The 23,892-nt window shown below is 43.7% G+C and overlaps 1 protein-coding gene across 8 annotated transcripts in view; it reads left to right on the top strand.

Moving 5' to 3' along the window:
• rmnd1 (required for meiotic nuclear division 1 homolog) overlaps positions 1-23,892 on the top strand; it is a 110,735-nt gene that overhangs the window by 49,731 nt on the left and 37,112 nt on the right. For 7 of the 8 annotated variants that reach the window (XM_072505129.1, XM_072505154.1, XM_072505145.1 and 4 more), the window contains 6 exons: positions 6,843-6,918; positions 12,772-12,811; positions 13,872-13,972; positions 19,716-19,822; positions 20,999-21,063; positions 22,672-22,748. In XM_072505129.1, the coding sequence (XP_072361230.1) occupies positions 6,843-6,918; positions 12,772-12,811; positions 13,872-13,972; positions 19,716-19,822; positions 20,999-21,063; positions 22,672-22,748 (466 nt within the window). The remainder of the gene's footprint in view (positions 1-6,842; positions 6,919-12,771; positions 12,812-13,871; positions 13,973-19,715; positions 19,823-20,998; positions 21,064-22,671; positions 22,749-23,892) is intronic. The other variant, XM_072505136.1, reaches the window with a different exon arrangement.

The following is a 23,892-nucleotide window of genomic DNA, read 5'->3' as shown; positions in this document are numbered from 1 at the left end:
AAAAACATTTTTTAAAGATTGTTTGCCAGGGCCATCAATTCTAATTGGCTCTCTGGCTCCCTTTTGAAAGCCCTGATTGTATCTGCCTCCATCACACTCTCGGGTAGTACATTAGAAATCCTGATCAGTCGTGTCAGTGAGGTGCCATGATGATGTGCTGCATCGTGCAAATGTTAACATTGCTACACAGCTTCTTAGCTACTTCCAACCAGGCATTTTTGGTGAGAATAGCAAGGCTTTTCCTTCCTTGCTGAGGAAGAACATGTTCATGTTTCTGACTACACCCAGCTGTCATTCTATCAATTTGTCGCTGAATCTGGGTGCTGCAAGGGCAGCATGGTGGCACAGTGGGTTAGCCCTGTTGTCTCAGGGTGCCGAGGTCCCAGGTTCGATCCCTGCTCTGGGTCACTGTCCATGTGGAGTTTGCACATTCTCCCCGTGTTTGCGTGGGTTTCGCCCACACAACCCAAAGATGTGCAGGATAGGTGGATTGGCCACGCTAAATTGCCCCTTCATTGGAAAAAATGAATTGGGTATTCTAAGTTTTTTTTTTAAAGAATCTGGGTGCTGCCCTTGGTCAAGTTCCACCATCCTTCCAAAACATTTACAATGTCTATTTGCGCACTGTCCCCTTAAATATAGCTGGATTGTGTCAAGTGAATGCTAATAAGAACGCTGCTAATGTTACCTGTGAGAGTGTCAATCAACCCCGAAGGATAACTTCAAACATTGGTTCTTAGTGGTGTATTTTTGTTTGGAATAATGTGAGGGACCATGTACAACACAGTGAGAAACCAGACCAGTCACTGTGAAACAATTGATAAAGATTATTGTTTTATTTTTTTAAAAATAAATAAATTTAGAGTAGCCAATTATTTTTTTCCAATTAAGGCGCAATTTAATGTGACCAATCCACCTAACCTGCACATCGTTGGGTTGTGGGAGTGACACCCACGCAGACACAGGGAGAATGTGCAAATTCCACACGGACAGGGGGCCGTGATCGAACCCGGGTTCTCGGCGCATGAGACAGCAGTGCTAAACATTGTGCCACTGTGCCGCCCCATAAAGAATATTTATTAAAGTAAAACAAAAAAAGCATGACAATAGACAAATATACGCTATGACACTTGTAACTAAACACACCATTTTATATGATGTTACCTCTTGTTCTTTTTCTTTAAATGTTTTTAATTAACGGTTTTTCATATTATACGGAGCAAAGATAAACGTAAATACACCAAAAAGGTGTATATACATCGGTCGTCTTCCAGTATGTACATTGGTTGTCTTTCGTTATTTACAACTGTTACAGTATCTTGTTTTTCGTTTTCCAGTCGCCGTTTAGTTCTAGTTGGATCCCCTGCTTCCCTCTACCCTTTTTTTCCTGAGCCCCCTCCCCTTCTAGCCGCCTGGCCCTCTTCATCTCTCATCGTTTCTGTTATCCTATTCTGTTGGTTGGCGTGATGCCGTGTATCTTGTTATGTGTTGGACATGGTTGGGCTCCATGCCTCTTAATTCCCCACCCCCCTCTCTTTTTATTTGTGCCTATTGTTTTACTGTGGCTTCCCCCCTCCTTTCCTCTGGCTTATTGGCTGTTGGCTACAAACAGGTCTTGGAACAACTGGGAGAATGGCTTCTACGTTTTGTGGAAGCCGTCTTCCGACCCAGGTGGCAAATTTAATTTTCTCCATCTGGAGAAATTTGATAGATCGGACAGCTAGTCTGCAGCTTTGTGTGGTGCTGCTGATCGTCAGCCAAGCAGGATTCTCCGGCAGGCGATTAGGGAGGCAAAGGCAAGGGCGTCGCCCCATCACCCCATAAAGAGATCTGGCTGTTCTGATACCCCGAAGACTGCCACTCTCGCGCATGGCTCTGCCCTCATCCCCACCACCTTGGACATTGCTTTGAAGAAGGCTGTCCAGTACCCGACAAGTCTGGTGCAAGACCAGAACATGGGAGTGTGGTTGGCCAGGTCTCCTTGGCACTGTTCGCATTTGTCCTCCACCTCCAGGAAGAACCTGATCATTCGGGTTCTGGTTAAGTGAGCTCTGTGTACCACTTTCAGCTGCATTAGGCTTAGTCTTGCGCATGTGAAGGTGGAATTGACTCTGCAGTGCTTCGCTCCAGAGTCCCCAACCAATTTCAAACCATAGGTCTTCACCCACTTTTCCCTTGTCTCGTCCAGTGATGTGTGTGCCCTTCCCAGCAGTTGCCCATACAAGTTGCCGCAGTTCCTCCTCCCCAAGATGTCCGTGTCCAGTAGGTCCTCTAACCGTGATTGCTGTGATGATCGTGGGTATGTCCTTGTTTCCCTTCGCAAGACGTTTTTGACCTGCATATATCTTCGTTCGTTTGCCCCTGTCAGCTGGAGCCTCTCTGTTCGTCTAGTGATGTCAGTCTGTTGTCTGAGTAGAAGTCCTAACTCTGAACATCTCTTCTCCTGAGTGCCAGACTAAGGGCCCCGTGCAAGAGCACCCCTCCACTCTCACCCATTCGGCTTCCGGCTGCTTTCTCCACCCCTTTACCTTTTCCTCAGTTGCTGCCCAATGATAATGTTGCCGGCTTGGGAGGGCTAGGCCCACCATGGATTGCATTCTCTGCAGGTCCTTTTGGGGGGATCCTAGGATTCCTCCCCCTCACACAAACACCACAGTCAGTTTTTCTATTAAGTTGAAGTCTTTGGCGATGTAGATCGGTCTAGATCTGAACAGGAAGAGGAACCTGAGCAGTACATTCATCTTGATCGTCTGCACTCTCCCTGCCAGGGAGAGTGAGAGTGTGTCCCATCTCTGCAGGTCCTTTTTAACTTCCTCCACCAAGCTGGTCAGGTTCCACTTGTGGCTCCGTGTCCAGTCATGGGCGATTTGGATCCCCAGGTAGCGGAATTTGTGGCCGGCCTGTTTGAATGGCAGTCCCACGAGCTCTGCCCCACCCCCTTGTGGGTTCACTGGGAAGATTTTACCTTTGCCCAGGTTGAGTTTGTAGCCCGAGAAGGCTCTAAACTCTTCTAAGAGCGCCGTGATTCCTTCCATGCTGTTTTGCGGGTCCAAGATGTAGAGGAGTAGGTCATCCACATGAGTGAGATTCTGTGCTCTCGGTCACCTCTCCAGATCCCCTTCTAATTCTTTGCCGCCCTGAGCACGATCGCTCGGGCGAATAACAGCGGGGACAGTGGACATCCTTGCCTTGTGCCTCTGTGCAGCTGGAAGTACTTAGAGCTGGTGGTATTTGTCCGTACACTTGACGTGGGAGCGCTGTACAGGGGTTTCACCCAGGCAGTGAAGCCTGTTCCAAGCCCAAACTGCTCCAGTACCTCTGAGTACTTCCATTCTACTTTGTCAAAGGCCTTTTCTGCGTCCAGGGAAATGAATACCTCTGGTGTTTTCTCCCTGGATAGGGTCATTATCGCAGTCATCTGATGTTTGATATTAGCTCTCTACCTTTGACAAAGAACAGCGCAGGAACAGGCCCTTCGGCCCTCCAAGCCTGTGCCGAAAGCAGCCCGTTTGGTCCTCTGTTGCCACCTCTGGTATGCAGTCCTCCAGTCTCCTGGCTAGGATCTTGGTCAGTATTTTGATGTCTACATTTAGCAGCAAAATGGGTCTGTGGGAATCCCATACTGTTCGGGCTTTGTCTTTCATGGGTATTCGAAAGATTGAGGCTTGTGCTAGTGTAGGGGGCAGGGTGCCCCTCGCCAGCGAGTCTATGAACATCTGCAAGTGCGGGGCCAGTGCTGTCACAAATATTTTGTAGCATCCCACTGGGAATCCATCTGGTCCCGGAGCCTTCATCGATGTTACCTCTTGTTCCCAAAATATCCCCACATTCCCTGAACTCATTGAGAAACTCCCTTTTCCCAAGCAATATCCAATACAGTTAATAGTGTTGTTAACTGTTGGTTGGTTCAAATGGCTCTGTTTTATAACCTTTACTCTAGAGTCGCCAGGTATCTTTATGATACCGCCACGAGGTTCAAGTAATGATCAATAACTCAACACACCAATTAGTAAGATTCAAATCAATACACATTTATTATACACAGTAAATCACTACTCATGCATAAACTCTACTTTCTAGGCTATTTCTATCACTAACAGGCCTTTACTTAGCTGCGGACTAGCCCACCAGGTCAGGGGAACAAATGGCCTTTCGTTCAGGTCCTGAGTCTGCAGGATTCAAAAGCTGGTATGGACTGGTAGCTAGGAGCACCTATCTCGTAGCGAGTGTTGACTTGAGACTTACTTGTTTGGAGGCCGCTGGATTGTTCACTCTCAGGGGTTGCTTTGTGTTGCTGAGTGACCCTGTCAAGAAGGACGATTTGAACTTGGGGGCTTTACTTGATAGTCCCCAGGGGATTCCCGCCCTTCGGGGCGGACTCCGTACCTGTGTTTTGCCTGTGTTGGCAGAATTTCCCTTCAGCCTTTGCGGTTCTCCATTTTAAGTCGGAAAGTGGCCAACTCAGGTGGCTACAATAGTTAACACACACTACCACTTGGGTGTCCAAGCCTGGGAAATGACTCTTCCTGGTTCAGTTAAGGTATGAAATAGTGTCAATTTTGAGGACAGTATCTGTAATCTGCCATGGCTCTAAATGTTAACTAGAACAGGTGTCCGTGGCTTGGATCACAGGTGGAACCTGTCTGTTAGATACAGAACCAGCCTCCTTCCCAATGAGGGTGCTAACAGTTATCGTGTTCAATACCTTTGATATTCACCCCTGTGGATTATGCGGTCTACCTCACTCAAATTCCTTGCCTTTAGATGTTACCATTTGTCGAGCCTCACTGATCTCTGATAAACAATTTTCTGATCTGACCATTCGCACCTCAATGTCTCTAGACACCTGCTATTCTTGTTACTGGGCAAATTACATCTCCTTATTCCTCTAAGTGCCTGCTAGTGTTGTTACTTTTCTGATTTATTTTCATCTCTTATTCACTGTTAATCTTGTTAATTTTCTACATTCTTGACACTTCATAATAAAAACCGCTACACAGCTTGAAGACAAAATTTGGAATTCTAAATTACATGTTGCAATTAAGGTGGTATTTCTAATTCTGACCTGGTTATTTGACTTCTGCATTTCACCCTTTCAATTCACCTCCTTACCCAATGCACATAAACCACCTTCATATTAATATTTTGCAGATACTTGTTTCCTCGGTGCATGGGAGCCTGAGGATGAGAGAAATGCTATGCTTGATAGATATCCTGTTGCTTCCCTGGGGGTTGAGATGCCTTTTGGTTTTTAGGTTGATTTTGATTGAACTATTGTCTTCTCCTCTTCATTGGTGGTTGCTTGGCATCCGTCGGGGTAATATGGAGCTCTCTGAGTTGGGTCCTGATCCCGTGTTATCCTGTGGGTTAGTTCTGGAAGCTCTAGCCTTTCCATCCTTTTTCTTCTGCCTTTCTTGGGAGGCTCTGAAGGTTTGATTTGAACCTGCCTGTCCTCTCTGCATGTTAGTATGGAATGATGTTGGTTCCATACTGGGCCTTAGTTTGGGATTAAGTTGTATTGTGTGGTATATATGTAACTCCCTTGGAACTGGGGTTTTCACGTATTTTCTTTAACGGTGGATATGAAGAATCCGTGCTTGCTCCATACATGGGTGCTGATGGGTCTGGTATCCGAGGAGAAGAGACTTTGATGGATCGTTGGTCTCTTGTTATGCTCCAGGTGTAGCATAAGCGGCTTCCTTGTGGTGCACTTGACAAAGGAAGGTTCGGACATGGAGATAACTTCAACACATTTATTAAACTATTTACACTTCTATTACTCGGGTTCAACACTACTGCTAATCCTACTATAGCTACCCAGACTGACTAACCAGTCTGCCACAATCCACGTGGTGGGAGTGATATTGAATCAACCCTGTGTCTCTACTCACTGACTGTCTCCACTGGAAAGAGGCAGATCATGTGTGTGATGTCCTTTATATATGGGTTGGTGTAATGCCCTCCTGTTGTCGTGTCACCTCTGTATGTATCGTGAATGTCCATTGGTCATGCCCTATCTAACTGATCTATTGGTTGAGTGTGTGTGTGATGTCTCTGGTGCTCCCTCTAGTGTCTAGCTAGCCTACATGTATTTACATTAACCCCTTGTGTATTTACAGTGATGCACATCACCACAGTTGGTACCCTTGGTGCTTCTGGAGATGGGGAGATGTACATCGATGTGCGTCGGACATGGCGCAGAAATTCATCCTGATTTCTCATTGTAATTGCGGGCTGATGCAGTCTGGGAAGGCATGCACCATTTTTACCATGGTTTTCATGCCCTCATTCTGTTTCTCCTTTGGTTTCTGTTGGGCTGTATGGGTACCTAGTTATGTCTAATAATTGTAACAAGCCAAATATGATGATCTGCTCTCTCTCTCTGTACTCGTGTGCTGAGTCGTTTTATTTCTCTTGATCCTTGCTTATGGTGATGTATTTTTTTTATTGCATTATTCTTTCAAATGTAAAACCTTAATAAATATACTTTAAAATCTTTTAACAAAAATCTCAATACTGGATGACTGCATATTGCCCTATTTACTCAAGTAGTCCAAGTGGCGGTTGATAAAGCAAGTAATGCTCATACAATTAGGATGAGTTTGAATGTTTATTGATCCTGGAAATCAGACATCATACAAATCTTCTGTAATGTCCATTTCTTGTTCACCCTCCATTCTTAGACTAATAACCAAAATTAAAGTGCTTTCATTTTCTGTTGTTTTACCTCAGCATAAAGAATGCTACAAATTGAACTATATTACTTTTTGTTTTGTTTTGAATTAGCATAGGATTAAATACATTACAAATCTTTTTACTCGTTCCTCAATGATTTTCCCCAGATGCCTCAAACGTCTTGGTAATTGGAACTGACATGTTGGCCAAGCCAAATGATTATGGATTAATTTTCTTATTCAGGTTGGTTTGCATAGCATCTTTGCACCTACTACTCACCTGCAAAATGTGTTATGTTTGGGCATTTTGGTGTATTTTGTGTTCTCCCGATTCAAGGATACGAATTATAAATAAATGCAACTGATCATATTTTTGTTAAATTTACCCCATTTAAACAGGTGCAGCTTCAAAAAAAACAAAACAGATGCAGCTTATGCAAAAGATTTTTGAAATAATTTTCCATTATTCTAATAGTCAAAGCTGTTTTATTAAGTTCCAACTTTACTGAAGTAATAAATTAATATCCCAGCAATCCCTGATCATCGAACCTGAGGCTGATCCAATGCTCTCCAGACACAGACAATCTAACCCAATCACGTACCTGGAAATTAGATCATTTAGCTATGCAAAATCCTACTGCGATCTGATGCTCAAAGTCCAGTGCATTTCAGACTTCTCTATTTGAGTGCAGGGTGTTAACATTGTGGAATAAGGGACTTCCATTGACGGGAGGCGGCCGCACAATGGAGGGCTCCCGTTCGGCAACGGCATTTTCGGGGCTTTAAGCCCGGTCCCAGGGTCCACGGAGGCGGCAGAAGCACGGAGGAGGCACTGTGAAGACACAGGAGGAAAAAAAGAACAAAGAAAAATGTCGAGGGTGAGCAAGAAAACGGCTGGGGAAAAAACAGCTGAAGGTCCGTCAGGGAGTGGAAAGGTCACCGCGGGGTCACCAAGGAAAATGGAGGCTGGAGCACCAGGGAAGGCCGCACTGCTTACGGCTGAAGAAATAACTAAGGTGATGGCTGCAGAATTTGAAAAGCAGTTGGCGCAGATTGCGAAATGCATGGAGACGGTGAGGAAGGAGATGAGGGAGGTTTTGAGTGTGCTGGTGGAGGAGGCGGTTTCCCCGGTGAGGACGGAGGTGGCGAGCGCAGTGGCGGAGGTGCGAGAGCAAGGGGAGGCGCTGAAGGAAGTGGAGGAGACGTTATTGCAGCACGGTGATCAACTTGCCTTGATGGGGCAAGAGATGCGGAAGGTGATGGATACTAACAAGGATCTGCGAGGAAAAATGGAACACCTGGAAAACCGATCCAGGCGACAGAATTTGAGGATTGTGGGGCTGCCCGAAGGAGTTGAAAGACCGAAGCTGACTGAGTATTTTGCCGCGATGCTGGCAAAACTATTGGGGGAGGGGGAGGATCCCTCCCGATATGAACTGGATCGGGCTCATCGGTCGTGGAGGCCTGTACCAAAGGCGAGTGAGCCGCCAAGGGCAGTGATTCTGTGCTTCCGCAGGTACAGTGTGAAGGAGAAAGTCCTGAGCTGGGCCAAGCAGAAGCGGGTGGTGCAGTGGGCTGGAGCTGGTATACGTGAAGACCAGGACTTTACGGTGGAGCTGGCAAGGAGGTGGGCTGCCTTCAACCGGGTGAAGAGGGCACTACATTAGCAAGGTGCGGTGCGGCATTGTATATCCAGCGAAGGTGAGGGTGACTTACAAGCTCAGGGACTTTTATTTTGGAACGGCGGAAGCAGCGGAGGAGTTTGCGAAAGCAGAAGGACTGTGGCAGAACTGACAAATTGAGGAATGGCCATGTGCCGATGTAGTCTCGTCTGTATTTTCTTCTTTTTTGTATCACTGCGCGCGGGTGTAGGGGCTAAAGGAGCCAATGTGGTATATATTTGGACGAGGGACGGGACTTTCACTCGAAATGAGGGTTCTTTGGGGTGTAGGTGGATATGTGGGGTTTGTGTGCTGAAAGGGGATCTTTAGGCTTTCCTAGGGCCGGGCAAGTGGGAAAGGGACTCGGGCGGGGGCCTCCACGCTGGCCGGTTTAAGTCGGCCAGTGAACGGGAGTGAGGTGGGGGGGAGGGGCTGCGGCCATCGGAGCCTGGCAGAACAGGGTCCGAGTGGTCTAGCCGGGGTGGAAAGTTGGGGGGAAGGAACAGAGGTTGGGAGGAGGAGTTTTACAAGAGGCAGTGGACGGGAGGAGCTGGAGACCGGGGGGTTGGGGTGGGGGGTTGAGGGCTGGGGGGGGGGGGGGGGGGAGAAAAATAGCTGTGTAAGATTAAGGGTGACTACGGGTAATCCCTGATTCCTTTTTGTCATTTGTTTATGTAAAAATGCGGGTTGAGGTTTGGGGGTTGGTGGGTAGATGGGATCGTTGTTGTTATTATGGGGACTGACATATCTTGCTGATTATTGTTTATTGTTGATGGATGTAAATGTGGGAGAAAATGTGAAAAAGGAGGAGAATAAAAAATGTGTTTTAAAAAAACAACAACTGTGGAATAAGGCACACAAAAATAGGCACACCCGCATTTCTAAGTCTTCATATCTTGCCATTGTGTCCTGGGTAAGCAACTCCTGTCTTTGAGAACCAACAAAAATGGGTATTTTATTTATTTCCAATTAATTATTTTGTTCATTACCGAATATCACACATAGGATTCCTGGCAATAATGCTGCTTGGGGGAGAGAGGAATGCATCTGCTTTCCCTGGCAAGCTGATGAGGAAGTCTTTGTCTGATTCCTGCCAGTGCAGAGCTGTCAGTTTTCATTACTGTCTTGGGAGGATCATACAACAGCAAGTGAAAACAGATATTTTGGCTTTGTGAATCTCCAAACTTTAGGACCTCCCCCAAAAAATAAAGCTAATCCTTAAAGAAGCTTTTATCTGTATTTCTGGCTTTTTTAACATTGAAAGAATAGCATATTCATAGCTGTCTCTGCTTGTATGCAACTGCAGATTTGATGCAGAACAATTTAAATTTCAATGGCTGAACAAAACCATTGGAGATCATTCTCCAATTTAAAAAGTCTAGTCTACACCTCTAGAATTAATTTATCAAATTCCCTCCTCATCCACTTCTCTTTCACACCTTACAAATTCTGGTTAATACAATACTTTGTGGACTAAGCTTTCCCTTGGACGGAGGTCAGCAATCTCATTCCTCCTGTGCTCTCCAACTCCCCTGACATTCTGTTTCCCCAATGCTCCAAGACCCTCATCCTCTCTACCTCTTTCCATTTACTGTGCCGTCTCATTCCACCTTGCCTGAAAAACCTTCTCTAGCCCAATGTCTCAACTTGCACATTCTTGCTCTGAGCCAGGCTTACTCATTTCCCTCTGCTCCACCATTTCATTGCTACTTCACAAAACCACTCCAGTTTGTTATTGCTCCATCTCACTTTAACAATCTACCTCTTGACCATGCATTTGGTTCCCTGCCTTTAATCTTTCTTATCTCACCGGTCAATTGCTCTGCCTTTTGGTAAATTGAGATGCTCCTCAACATAAACAATTTTGTGAAATGCAAATTGGTGAGCAATTAATGTTTTCCTATTGTGAGTCCATCTTGCTTGCATTCGAATACTTCAGTGCACTGGGATCGTATGGATGCCTTAAATGTTCTCTGGGAAGAATAATTTGAAGAAATGTCTCCACACGTTATTAAGCGATATTGCCAGTTGAGTAACTGCCTGGTATCTGTAGCTTCCATCTGGGAGAAATCTCAGAATATATCTGTTGCTTAGGCAATCTTAAAGAGAGGTGTTCATTAATCGTATACATGGAAATATGCTATATGGAATATCAGCCTTTTGGTTAAGATCAAGCCAGATATCTGGTGTAATGCCTGTTCTTGTCAGTTTGGATCTAGTCTGTCTCTTTTGTGGGAACCATGAATTTGATTTAATTTGAATTGATTTTGGAGCAAGTAAGGAAATGGACTCGGAACTTGCCCCGTCCACTCTATGTATTGGCCCTGTAACTCTGAGAAAGGAATTTTTAAATCGAGTATCCTCCATATATTTACCAATCACTGTTTAAGCTCAATCATTAGTGGTAGATAAGACCATAAGACATAGGAGTGGAAGTAAGGCCATTCGGCCCATCGGGTCCACTCCACCATTCAATCATGGCTGATTTCAACTCCATTTACCCGCTCTCTCTCCATAGCCCTTAATTCCTCGAGAAATCAAGAATTTATCAACTTCTGTCTTAAAGACACTCAACGTCCCGGCCTCCACCGCCATCTGTGGCAATGAATTCCACAGACCCACCACTCTCTGGCTGAAGAAATTTCTCCTCATCTCTGTTCTAAAGTGACTCCCTTTTATTCTAAGGCTGTGCCCCCGGGTCCTAGTCTCCCTGTCCTGTCTCTGTCCTGACAGCTCAGGTCTCTGCCGACCACCTAATTATGGGTTCTCTGGGTTTGTCTTCAGAGCGGTATAGAGTTTGTTTATTCTTTAAACTGATATATCCATCACCTACTGTTTGTCCACTTGGGCTTTGCAAGGACACTTTTATTAATATATTATTAGTCTCCCTTCAGCTGCAATTCGGATTGAACTGCCATTCTGCTGCACACAAGTCCTTGGTATAACATCACTGCATTCCAATCTTACAGCATCTCTGTAGGACATATCCCGAGAATGTTGCGAAGTACAGTCTAGCTGCAGAATTGTGTGGAGGATATATCATTTTGAATAATAAAGAGCCTTTTTATGAAACCTGCTTGCTTCCAGCTATAGTCTTAGTTTGGTGGGTAAGCCATTGCAGATGACCATAAGTCAGGAGGCACAGTTAAGTTGTGTGGGTGGAAGATGGAAGTTATAAAAAGGACGTAGACCAAGTGAGTGAAGAAAACTATGATAGATTGGTGTATAATGTCGGCCCATAAACTCTGCACCGACCCACTGAAAGAGTACCTTACCTAGGCCCACACCCTCGCCCAATCCCCGTAACCGCACCTAACCTTTGGACACTTAAGAGGAAATTTAGCATGGCCAATCCACCTGACCTGCACATCTTTGGACTGTGGGAGGAAAACTGGAGCACCCGGAGGAAACCCATGTAGACTCGGGGGGGGGGGGGGGAAATGTGCAAACTCCACACAGACTGTCACTCAAGTTCAGAATTAACCCTGGGCTGTGAGGCAGGAGTGCTAACTACTGTGCCACCGTGCAGATGAATTAGAATATTTATAAGTGATTTAGGGTCTATGTACACATCACTTAAAGCTAATACACAGGTATGAAAAGGATAATGGGATGTTAACCTTGTCTCCGAGCAATTAGAATTCAAAAGTGTGGTAGTACCTCTTCAGTTGCACAAGCCTTGATCAGACCTCATCTGGTATACTGCATTCAGTTTGTGCACCCGAACCTCTGCAGTGATATATAGACTTTCCAAGGGCTGCAATGCAGACTGGGTTAAAGGATTAAATTATACGGATAGGTAGCATAAATCCTGGTTATATTTCCTTGAGTTTAAAGAATTAAGGGATAACGGGTAATTTAATTATGGTATTTAAAATGTTTAAGAGATTTGATAGAATAGATAGAAGGAAACTATTTCCTCTGGAGAAGAAATCTAGAACAAGACAATGTGATAAAATTAGAAAAAGGCCTTTCAGTAGAGAAATCAAGAAATATTTTTGGGGACAGTGTTAGGAACCTGGAATTCTTTTCCATAGATGACAATTAGGGGTCAATTGAAATTTTCAGAAAGGGGTGGGGGGAGGTGGAGTTCATTAGCTTTCAGTGGGACCAGATGATCCCTGCAGTGGGTTGAACCAGAAAATCCCACCCATGATTTAATGATGAATATTGTAATTCACTAACAGAACTTATTTCATCAAACGCTACATTCGGTGGCGAACTTATCATTCGCGGTATTAAATGTATCAATAATTGTTAATAGTTTGATAAAAATTAATTATCTTTTGCATTTTCCATCTGTGATTCAACCATAGAGTTCTTCAGGCTGTGAAATTATATTCTACCCAGTCTATTATCTGGCTGTTAAAAGATAACAGATGGTCCTCTCCATGACCTTCTGCAACACTAACAATCTTTATTTCTTGCACACACAGGGAGGGCTCTGTTGTCTTTTGGAATGTGGAAGATAAAGCGGTAAGTTGAATCACACTGCATGTATCTAGGGTATAGTTTAATTTTCCTACGCCCGTTTTAACTGTGTGGTTACCTCAACCCTCGTATGTGACTATGGTGGTATGAAACATTCTCCACCATGAAAACCAATGGCACCTGCTTCCCACTGGTGGCACACACTCCTCATTCTGGCAACATATGTGGCCTCATTCTTAGAGGTATTCTGTCTACTGGAGTACCTTACAGTTCTGATTGTGCCAGTCAGTGGGAATAACTGCCCATTTTTATCACATCATTCTGCAAAACGTGTAGGATGCTGCTCAATAATATGCAATGAATCCTTTTAATACACACCAGTAATCAACAATAGATTCTTGTCACATTCTATCAGCATTATTCAGTATTCCCTATTTTATTCATGGGTATGGTATTGCATTTATAGTGCAATGGAAGTTAATTTATTTACTAGGTTTTTAATTAATGCATATCTAAATTTCACTGAAGTAAATAAAGCTAATAGAAGTTTAATTAAACAATTTCAACACAGATTGAAATGTCAAAACTCCTGTCCTGTACACCAGGTATGTGTATAGAGGTAAATATTCATTCATTTAGGTGGCACATGGTGCAGTGGTTGGCGCTGCTGCCTCACTGTGCCAAGGACCCGGGTTCCATCCCGGCCCCGAGTCATTGTCCATGTGGAGTTTGCACATTCTCCCCTTGTCTGGGTGGATCTCACCCCCACAACCCAAAGATGTGCAGAGTAGGTGGAATGGCCACATTAAATTGACCTTTCATTGGGAAAAAAAAGAATTGGGTACTAAAATTTTTTTTCAATGAATTGAGTGACAAAGATTTGATCCAATGCTTTTCTGATGCAATAGCTCTAAACAGACCTAAAACCTCTGATTGCATAACTTTAATGTGGACAGTATGTCATTGGGTAAGTGTTAACATTCAAATTAATGTAAAAATCTCAATTCCCGTGTGGTATTCAGATTGAAGTCATTAGAATTTGTATTTCATTGTGGTTTTTTTATAAACTGGTGCACTTTTATGAAAATTAATCCTCTGCCTTTAGGTGAAACGTGTTATGCAAATCTTGGAGCCACATGAGATCCAGCCATATGAAGTTGCTTTGGTTCATTGGGAAAATGAGGAAGTTAACTATCGGATTGCAGAGTAAGGGTACTCTGTTGTTTTACTGGATTAGAATGTTTTCAATGTTTGGTGAAAACCCAAAAGCCTAGAAAGGAAATACTTGTATAAAACCATTTTAATGAGTTAATTCATATCATTTAGTCAACATGTAAATAATCTACATATACATTAGATCAGTGTTTTTCAAATCTTTTTTTCCTGGGACCCACTTTTGCCAACCGTCTGACCTTCGGGACCCATGCCAGCCTACCGTCGCATCCCACATCAGCCAACCTTTAATGCAAGAGGGAAGCCTACTTGTTCCTCACAATCTCACTCCAATCAGGTTCACAAGAGGAGAGGGCAATGCAGATATCAGGTGCAGACTTCTGCCAGCTCTTTTGTGCCATCTTCATCCTTATGAGAAGAAAATCCAGCCTCGCACATGTAGGTCGCCGTGAAGGGCAATAGCAACAAAATGCTTGTTTTACTCGGCACTAGATACTCCTGAGAGATGTTACTCCAGAATACTGACAGCTTCATGGGTTTTTGCTGTGTTTTTAATGTGCTGTCGCAGGTCAGGTGCAATTGTCTTTTATTTTGAGTCAGCTGCAAGTTAATAGTTGGCTCTGGAGTCTCAACCTCCAAAATGAATTTTTCACCAACACCTATTTCAAAATCTGAAACTTCTCTCATTTGCCAATACTTCCCTGCATATAACACACATGGGCTTTGCATAATTATTTGTATTGGCACAATTGACAAAACCATACCTCAAGAAATCATCTTTATACGGCTTGGTTCCGGAGTTAAGGTTCTTTGTAGGCTGGTTCCAAAAATAATCTTTATTGTCACAAGTAGGCTTAAATTAACACTGCAATGAAGTTACTGTGAAAAGCCCCTAGTCGCCATATTCCGGTGCCTGTTCGGGTACACGGATTGACCATGCTAAATTGTCCCTTAATTGAAAAAAAATGAATTGGGTACTTTAAATTTTTTTTAAAGTGAAAGAAATGAGGCTGTCTGCAGTCTTCCGGCCAGAAGTGGTAGCAGTGAGCAGGTCACGTACACTTGACGCCAAATCACAGGAGATGAGCTTCATCCAGTTTCTAGATGAATTGTTTTCTTACAAAAAAGAGACAGCCAGAGACACAAATAGGCAAAGTAAAAGATCTCACATCTGAATTTGCTGGAGAAAGCTGTCAGGAGAGTCCAGGACAGAGCAGTGCTAGTTCTGTACAGAGCTCCAGGGTCTCTGGTTAGGTGACAGCATGGTAGTACAGTGATTAGCACTGTTGCTTCACAGCACCACGGTCCCAGGTTCGATTTCCCAGCTTGGGTCACTGTCTGTGCGGAGTTTGCACATTCTCTCTGCGTCTGCGTAGGTTTCCTCTGGATGCCCCAGTTTCCTCCTACAAGTCCAAACATGTGTGGGTTAGGTGGGTTGGCCATGCTAAATTTCCCTTCGTGTCCAAAAAAAGGTGAAGTGGAGGTTACTGGGTCACAGGGATAGGGTAGATACGTGGGCTTGACTAGGGTGCTCTTTATAAGGGCCGGTGCAGACTCGATGGGCTGAATGGACTCCTTCTGCACTGTAAACTCTATTAAGTACCGGAAAGATGTGCTGTTAGGTGAATTGGACATTCTGAATTCTCCCTCTGTGTACCCAAACAGGCGCCGGAGTATGGCAACTAGGGGTTTTGCACAGTAACTTCAATGCAGTGTTAATGTAAGCCTACTTGTAACAATAATAAAGATTATTATTGGTGACAAGATGAGGCTAATTTAAATAAGCTTGCGCCAGATTCTCCCCATCACTCGGACTAATGGCCTCCCCAGCAAGGCTGCGATCGGGTGCTGTTTAGTACTTGTCCACACAAACATGGACCAGTCATAACACCACCTGGGGGGGGGTCTCCCAGGCCATTGGAGACCCACGGGTGATTGGGCCTTGGACAGGGTGGTATCCTGGCACTCCTGCTAGCACTCAGACATTTTGGCACTTGGGCACATTAGCACTGCCATCCCAGCAGTGCCACCTGGACACTGCAAGGTTGGCAGAGGCGCTGGCAGAGCCTAGGTGCCCGTGTGCTAGGTTGCCCCTGCATGGGGTCGGGCCCAGAGTGCCTTTCCCTTTAGAGGTGGGTGAGGGGAGGCTCAAGGACCCAGAAGAGATTGGTAGGGGAGGAGGGGCATGGTGGGGTTGCTGAGGGGGGTTGAACGATTTGGGCTGCCATTTAAAAATGGCACCCCAATCCACGAGTAGTCCTCCTGCACTGGTAAGCTGAGTTCGTCCGTGCAGGAAATGACTAAAGTGTGGCCTCGAAGGGGTGTTCCTTGCCAAGGCCGAAAAAAGGCAAATTGATATTGGGTGTTTTTTGGCACTGCAGCCACCGAGAAACACCCCGCTAAACGTGCCCAAAAGTGGACTCTTTTTGTTCCCCGTTGAATCACACCCTAGATTTGCACAAAGATAAACGATGCTTTGCTTTAACTCTCACTCTAAATGGCTGCTGAACACGTGGGAAATCCCACTCTTCAAATAGGCAGAGTGCCCATCACTGGGAACCTGCAGGTAACCCTGCAATGAAATTCGTCCATCAGACACATGACATTGGGAGGGCTTTCCAGCCACCCAATCAAAATCTGCTCTGACAAAAAAATGATCCTACCATTTATTTTAGAAAGGGAAATTGTCTTGTTCATATACTGCCACAGAGCGTTGGCTTTGGCAAGGTGAGGTGACCCCAACCAGGTTTCACAGGCTTCTGAGTCATCATTTCGTGGAATAGAGATGGGCAACAACTGGCATAGCCAACGACACTCCTATCCCATGACAGAATTTTAAAAAACAACTTGGTAGCCAACACTGGCTAAGATTTTGAGCCTAAGTTCGCCGACAATCTCATTTTCTAATTGGCGTAATGAGGTTCCTGCCCAGAAAGATCAGGAACCAATTTAAATAAATTATAATGATATTAAAGGGCTTCAAAGATGGGACTGCAAGCAGAACAGAACATTCTCTGCCCAAATGATCCATTTGCAGGGGCCACTCCACTTTGAGGGCCCTTTGAATTTGTACTTGTATGTCAACCTCCAACTTGCCTCCGCAGGGCCTACCTCTCCTAGTAGAGCTGTTGAAGCTCTGGAGTGGCCCACCATTTTTAACAAGGGAGCAAGGGCATTTGTGGCTAATTAGGAGGCTGCCTCCGAGAAGACTAATGCCGGTCTTATTAGGGTCCTGAGGTCTGCAGGAAAATCCAGCCCATTGTTTTAATTTATCAGAAATGTTAGTGTGTGTACTAAAATTAACTTCCTTTTCACCGAAGAGTATGGAAAGCTGCAAGAGGGTGATTGGGTGCCTAACGTTTCCTGATTTGATCATTGTGTGAATTTTTATGATTTCCTGCAGCAGCTACTCTGAAGACGACAGCACAAGATCTATGAATAGGCCATATCTGATTTTTTTTTTCAAATCCTGTTATAAACAAACAGCATTTATGAATGCAGCTTGGATATCTTGACTGTTATGGCCACACCTTACTCTTAGTGATTTCAGCTTAAATTTAGGAAAATGTTGTTGCATGATATTATTAATGAGCCTCAGACAGTAATGTAAACAGTTAAACCTTTGTGAAAACATGTAGCACTTTTACTGAATTCACTGGGCAAGGCTTTCGCACCGCAGGGTGACACAAATTAAGTCAGTGATACAGATGGTAAAGCCACCCATGAGCAGTCTTTCATTCCCTTGGGTCAAAATTACCGACTGTTTTACTGGAGCAGCATGACGCAGTTTCCACTTCAGACAGAGGAACACGATTTTCTGCTTTTTGTACTTTGTCATCATTTTTGGGTTTACATTTCTGGTCTGCTAGTAGATTTGCAGATCAAGTTACTTGAGATATCCTTCATGTGAAAGGACCCCTGTGGGGGAGCAAGTGAAGCTTTAATTTTTTGCATTCGGACACACTAGCCTAATCCCAAGTGAGCAGGCAACCTTCTTGACTAGAGGTTGAGATGAGCCTTTTATTAGTCAAAGCAGTCATTTTGCACAGCAGCCACTTCCTTTCTCTCTTTTCCCCTACCGTTCCACCCCTCCCCATCACATCCCCAGGGGCTGTTTAGCACACGGCTAAATCGCTGGCTTTGAAGGCAGGCCAGCAGTACGGTTCAATTCCCGTACCAGCCGTCCCGAACAGGCGCCGGAATGTAGCGACTAGGGGCTTTTCACAGTAACTTCATTTGAAGCCTACTTGTGACAATAAGTGATTTTCATTTCATCAAGAACATGGATTTAAGACCAAAGCTTCATCGTGGTTCAACCCACCTTTATCCTCCCAACTCCCTCCAACTTTCCATCAGTGGAGGTTTAGAGAGTGCCACTGTGAGATATGTTACTAATGAAGGAACATTATAGATGCTTGGATTAAAGATGCAAACCGTTACAATTCCAATGACTCTTTCCTACATTTTGTATCTTATCCATTTTGATTATTTAGGAAGATTAATATAGATGATTTTCTGAAAGTGCAGGAATTGACCGAACAATATTTTTGCTGTTTAGTTCACAGTCATTCCTCCTAATGACTTCCACTGAAATGATCATCAGAGCTGGAATTTTGGGAGAACTAAAAAGTTCTTCTGGGCGAATCGGATTCTGGGATTACTGTCACATCTGCTACAGAGCAAAAGTACATAAACCAGGCAAAGCAAAAGCATCTGTGAAATTGAGCAAAACACAGGAGAGTGCAATCTCTCCAATCGAAGAAACTCCACCGAGATTCTGCCAGAAAATGATACATTGCATTGTAATGCAGAAAGCATACTTTGCTGCTTTGAGATATGTCACTTTTGAATTTTATGTAGTGTAAAAATCTATATTGATCAAAAAACCATTAACAAAGAGAACAACTAAAGCCTTCACTACATGTTTGCACACAATTTTGGGATTAGTTTCCTTACTCCAGATAATGCAGAAATAGAATTGACCCTTTTTAGACACGTCTGTGTCCAGTAGCTATGGTCACTGCAGCAACACTGACTGCAACTCTCGTGATTGCATTCATTCAAACACATATTTCGATTGTTTCCCAAGCAGAAATGAATGTTGTATTGTGTGCAAGTAAGGTTTTGTTTTGGGCATTTGCGAATGGAATTGAGAACTGATTTTTAAAAAAAATTAATGTAAGGTATAATTTCCAATGCCATTTGCCTCCGCTGACTGCATACTAACAGAATTGGGAAACCCCTTTACAGAGGGTTTCATATTGTTACACAATTGGATTGTTTCCGCCACAGAGAAGTCTCCATATCAAAGGGGCATTTATGTGATCATTTAGCAGTTCCAGAAACTATTGTTCACCCAATATGTATTTTATTATTATTTTTTAAAATTTTAAATTTAGAGTACCCAATTATTCCAATTAAGGGGCAATATAGCACGACCAATCCGCCTACTCTGCACATCTTTGGGTTGTGGGGTGAGACACACGCAGACACGTGGAGAATGTGCAAACTCCACACAGACAGTGACCTGGGACCGGGATCAAACCCGGATCCTCAGCAGTGTCAGGCAGCATTGCTAACCATTGTGCCACCCTTTCTAATATATGTTTTAATTGGAAGATAACGCAGGAATGGTTCATTTCATTGTTTGTACTTGTGGTCCCTTAATGGTGCATGTCAGATCAATTTAGGTAAATGCTGGGATATTGGCAAGAGTTTGCAAAATAAGCAGGGGTATGGTGTCATCTCTACCACATAATTCATTTCTTTCCCACAGAGGGCATTCAAAGCTGCAAAGAGGAGAGATTTCATTGAACTCTGACCTGGAACCAGATGAATCTATTTTGGAGAAGTTTGCATTTTCAAATGCACTTTCCCTGTCAGGTGAACAACACAAAGATGTGGATAATTTCTGATCTTATACATTTTTCTCATTACACTCTGGAGATTATTATGAATAAAGTAATCATAGAATGTTTCAACTGGTCCTAGTCATTTTTGTCATTATATCCTGGAGATTATTGTGAATAAAGTAATCATGTTTCAATGCAATAGGGGCAGCACAGTGGTGCAGTGGGTTAGCATTGCGGCCTCACGGCGCCGAGGTCCCAGGTTCGATCCCGGCTCTGGGTCACTGTCCGTGTGGAGTTTGCACATTCTCCCCGTGTTTGCGTGGGTTTAGTCCCCACAACCCAAAAATGTGCAAGCTAGGTGGATTGGTCATGCTAAATTGTCCCTTAATTGGAAAAAATGAATTGGGTACAAAAATAATAATTTTTTTTTAATGTTTCAATGCATTCAGTGATGTTCCTGAATATACATAATCCAATCCATTTTCAAGTTAATATGCCATTGAGCCATCTGTATCAATGATCATCTTCAGGTGTTTTTTTGTATAATCTCTCCCAAGGTTCTGCTGCTTTTAAAAATGAAAGTTATTTTGTATGTGTACTTTGATTTAAAAAAAGATTACATACTATAGAGAAATGTTTCAACCCAGAGCAGCTGGACCCTTTGCACTTTGGTCTAAATCTAACGGTCTTGCCCGCCGCGTGAATCATCATAGGCGGGACAGTAAATATGACGGACAAACCCATGGGTGGTACCGGGAAATACGCCCTTTTGTCTCAATAGCAAAGGGGTGTTTATGCAGCTAACTGGATTGGTAACAATGTCGCTTTTAGTAGGCTGAAAATGGGGATTGGGGGTGTGTGGTTGGTTCCCTTCCCCAAAAGATATTCGTGAATCACTCAAATTCTATTTACAATCTGGCAACTTTGCTGTCACTTTCTGGGGCCAATTCACAAATTTCCATATTTGCCAAATTTGTTTTAACTTACTGCCATTTTGTAGTCTTAAAAGTACACCTGCCTGCTTTAACAGTAGAAGAACGCATTGCGCATGATATGGTTTGATGCTGACGCTGATACAGAATTGCAAAATCCAGTATAGCATTAGCAATCCACAGGACGCCTACTGACAATAGCTTTATTTGCAAATTGCTGAAATCTTTGGTGGGTTTTGAAAGTTTGTAACCGCTTCATCTTATCTTGGTTGCAGTAAAACTTGCCATCTGGGAGGTGTCATTGGATAACTTTGTTGAATCCATTCAGTCCATTCCTGAGGTGAGTAATGTATCATTTTTCTACTATAGATTGATAAACAGACTGCATGTCGAACCTGGGACCTGAACTTCAAATAAACATATAGACCGTAATTAATACAGAGATATTATCTAACTCCCCACCCTTCTCCATTAAAATAATTATATTAGTCACTACCGTTGCTTGAAAGGTTGAATATTAGGTTTTGAGAGAATTTGGGTAGAATTGAAATATCAACAACTGAAATGCTTGCAAGCATTGGTTAGCTACCAAGGTTTCCACCTTGATTTGCTGACATTAACTAGAACTTATGAAAATTGATTCCATATATTTTTTTAATGACTTTATCATGGTAATTCACAGCCGCCTCAGTAATTCAGTGGGAGAGTGCATTGCCATGTCACACAGGGAGCAGGAGGTTCCCAGCTTTAATTCTTGGGTCAATGCTGAGTTAGCTGGTCTCAAGTGAAGAGATGGTGGGAGTGTTACATTTGGCCTTGGTGTGTGGATGGCTGATAAGGTTAGAATTAAAGCATTGTAGGCGTACCTACAACAGATGGCCTGCAGCAGTTCAAGAAGGCAGCTCACCACCACCTTCTCATTGGCAATTAGGGATGAGCAACAAATACCAGCAACACTCACATCCCATGAAAGAGTAGAAAAAATATAGATTTGGTTTGTACATTGAATGAGATTAAGAAACACTGTTAGCAGAAGGGGATACCATGAGTCAGTTCAGCAGTGTAATGAGGAATGAAGTATGGAAGGTGAGGGGATGGGTCAGAGAAGATTTCACCTATTTAGGTGTGTCGGGAGGGTGGGGGTATTTTAACATGCTGAATGAGCAAAGCACCCTTGCATCATACAACATGAGGATGGGGCAAAATTCCACTCAGCATCTAAATTCTACCACGTGCCATCTTTAGAAATCATTTATGCATGCATTACAGTATTACACAGGAAATCAGAAATTACATAAAAATGAATGTTCAACAGAATTAACATCCTATTCACCTCCCTCTGCGTAAATTTAGATAAGCATGTCGGCCCAAGACCTTAACCTGAGACGGGTTGTTTTCCTGAAAATTAGAAACAGCTCATTTCCCTTGTTGAATTAGACCATAAGGCCATAAGATATAGGAGCAAAATTAAGCCATTTAACCCATCGAGCCTGCAACGCCATTCAGTCATGGCTAATATGTTTCTCATCCCCATTCTCCTGGCACTCCCCAATTCTGTTTGGTTCATCTCTGGCTCATTTCCAGTAGCGTCTGAAAGACAGGTCAAATCATTGCAGTTATTATAAGAAAGGGACTGGCTGAAGGTACACCATGCCTCAGCTCCAAACTTCTTGCATGGTTGGATGACCAACCTCTAAACTCTAGGTCTAAATAACTCCTGAGTGCCATCCAATAAGTTGTTAACAGTTAAATACAACCCAACTTCATCCAACATGCCAAATCAGCATGGATTCAAGATTTTTTACCGAAATCTAAAAAATATATATGATATATGTATATATATATATCATATATATTTGTATAAGCTTGATTCTTTCTGATAGGCAGATTTATGCCATATAATGTTCACATAGCTTCACGGCATTTTGCCTTTTACTCCACTCTCCAGATGCTGAAAGCAGGAAAACAAGTGAAACTTTCACGATCTGAAGTCATGCAGAAAATTGGTGAATTGTTTGCTTTGAGGTAAACCATGTAAAGCAGAAATTTCTAGTTTATTTCCAAGGTGCTGTCAATAAATGCATATGGGTTCCATCTCTCATTCTTTATATCTAATTAATTTTGTAACAACTCAAAAAGAGCATTATGAATATACTAAATGTTCTATAGAGAGGTCTTGTGGTGCAGTGGCAATGCCCCAACTCGGGGCCAGAAGCTCTGGGCTCCAGTCCCACTTCAAGACTTGATGGCCATGGAAGGTGCGTGGCCAAACAGGTTGATTATCAGCCTGTGAATCCTTCCAATAACCTCGACGGCAGCAGCAAGAGCGGGAGAGTTTCCTGGGCAGCTATGCCACAGAAGGCAGCAGCAAACAACTGCAGCACTTCTCCACACAATTATGGACCAATCCAACAGTCCATGATTGCTAACATCTTGGAGTAGTGTTTTTCAAACCCCGCTGCATCCTTTGAAAAAATCAAGAGGTTTGTCCTTGAACTTGCCATGTTCAAATGTCTTGGAAGTTTTGAGGATTTTAAATTCTTATTTGCCAGTACTTCCCTGCATGTAACACACATGGGCCTGGATCCTAATTTGCATTGGCCCCAATTAACAAAGCCATACCCCAAGAAATCATCCTTATACTGCAGTGTTCTCGATTTGCATTTTCTTAGTAGGCTGTTCACCTGAAGCCTTGGAGCTCTGTACACAGCTCTCACTAGCACTGCTGTGTCCTGCCGTGGACTCTGCTGAGCATTTTTTCCAGCAGTTTCTGTTGTGAGATCCTGGCTTGTTTGTGTCTCTGGGCCTCTCTTCCTTAAAGCAAAACTATCCATCTTAATTTCTTCACAGTTCTGCTGCCTTGCTTGCTCGCAGCTAGAAAATGGAGGAATCTCTCCTCCATAATTTTGCACCAAAAGCACGGTTGCACAGGGCGCGTGACATCAGTGAACATGCCAGGTGGGTGGCCTCTCTGCCGTCACCTCTGGCGCGAAGACTGCATCATTTGCATTTAAAAGCCAATCTGCGGCCGGCATTCTCAACTTAAAGGCCAGTCGCAGACATTGCCCGCTTCTCCTGTGATCGGGAACACCACGACTGATCTTTCCGTGACTCTCCTGGCACCTGCCCACAATCCATCCGCTGCTTGCGACCCACAGTTTGAAAACCT

Source organism: Scyliorhinus torazame, chromosome 1, assembly GCF_047496885.1.
Source record: "Scyliorhinus torazame isolate Kashiwa2021f chromosome 1, sScyTor2.1, whole genome shotgun sequence".
NCBI lineage: Eukaryota > Metazoa > Chordata > Chondrichthyes > Carcharhiniformes > Scyliorhinidae > Scyliorhinus > Scyliorhinus torazame.
Note: the sequence above shows the minus strand (reverse complement) of the source record. Positions and strands in the feature narration are given on the sequence as shown.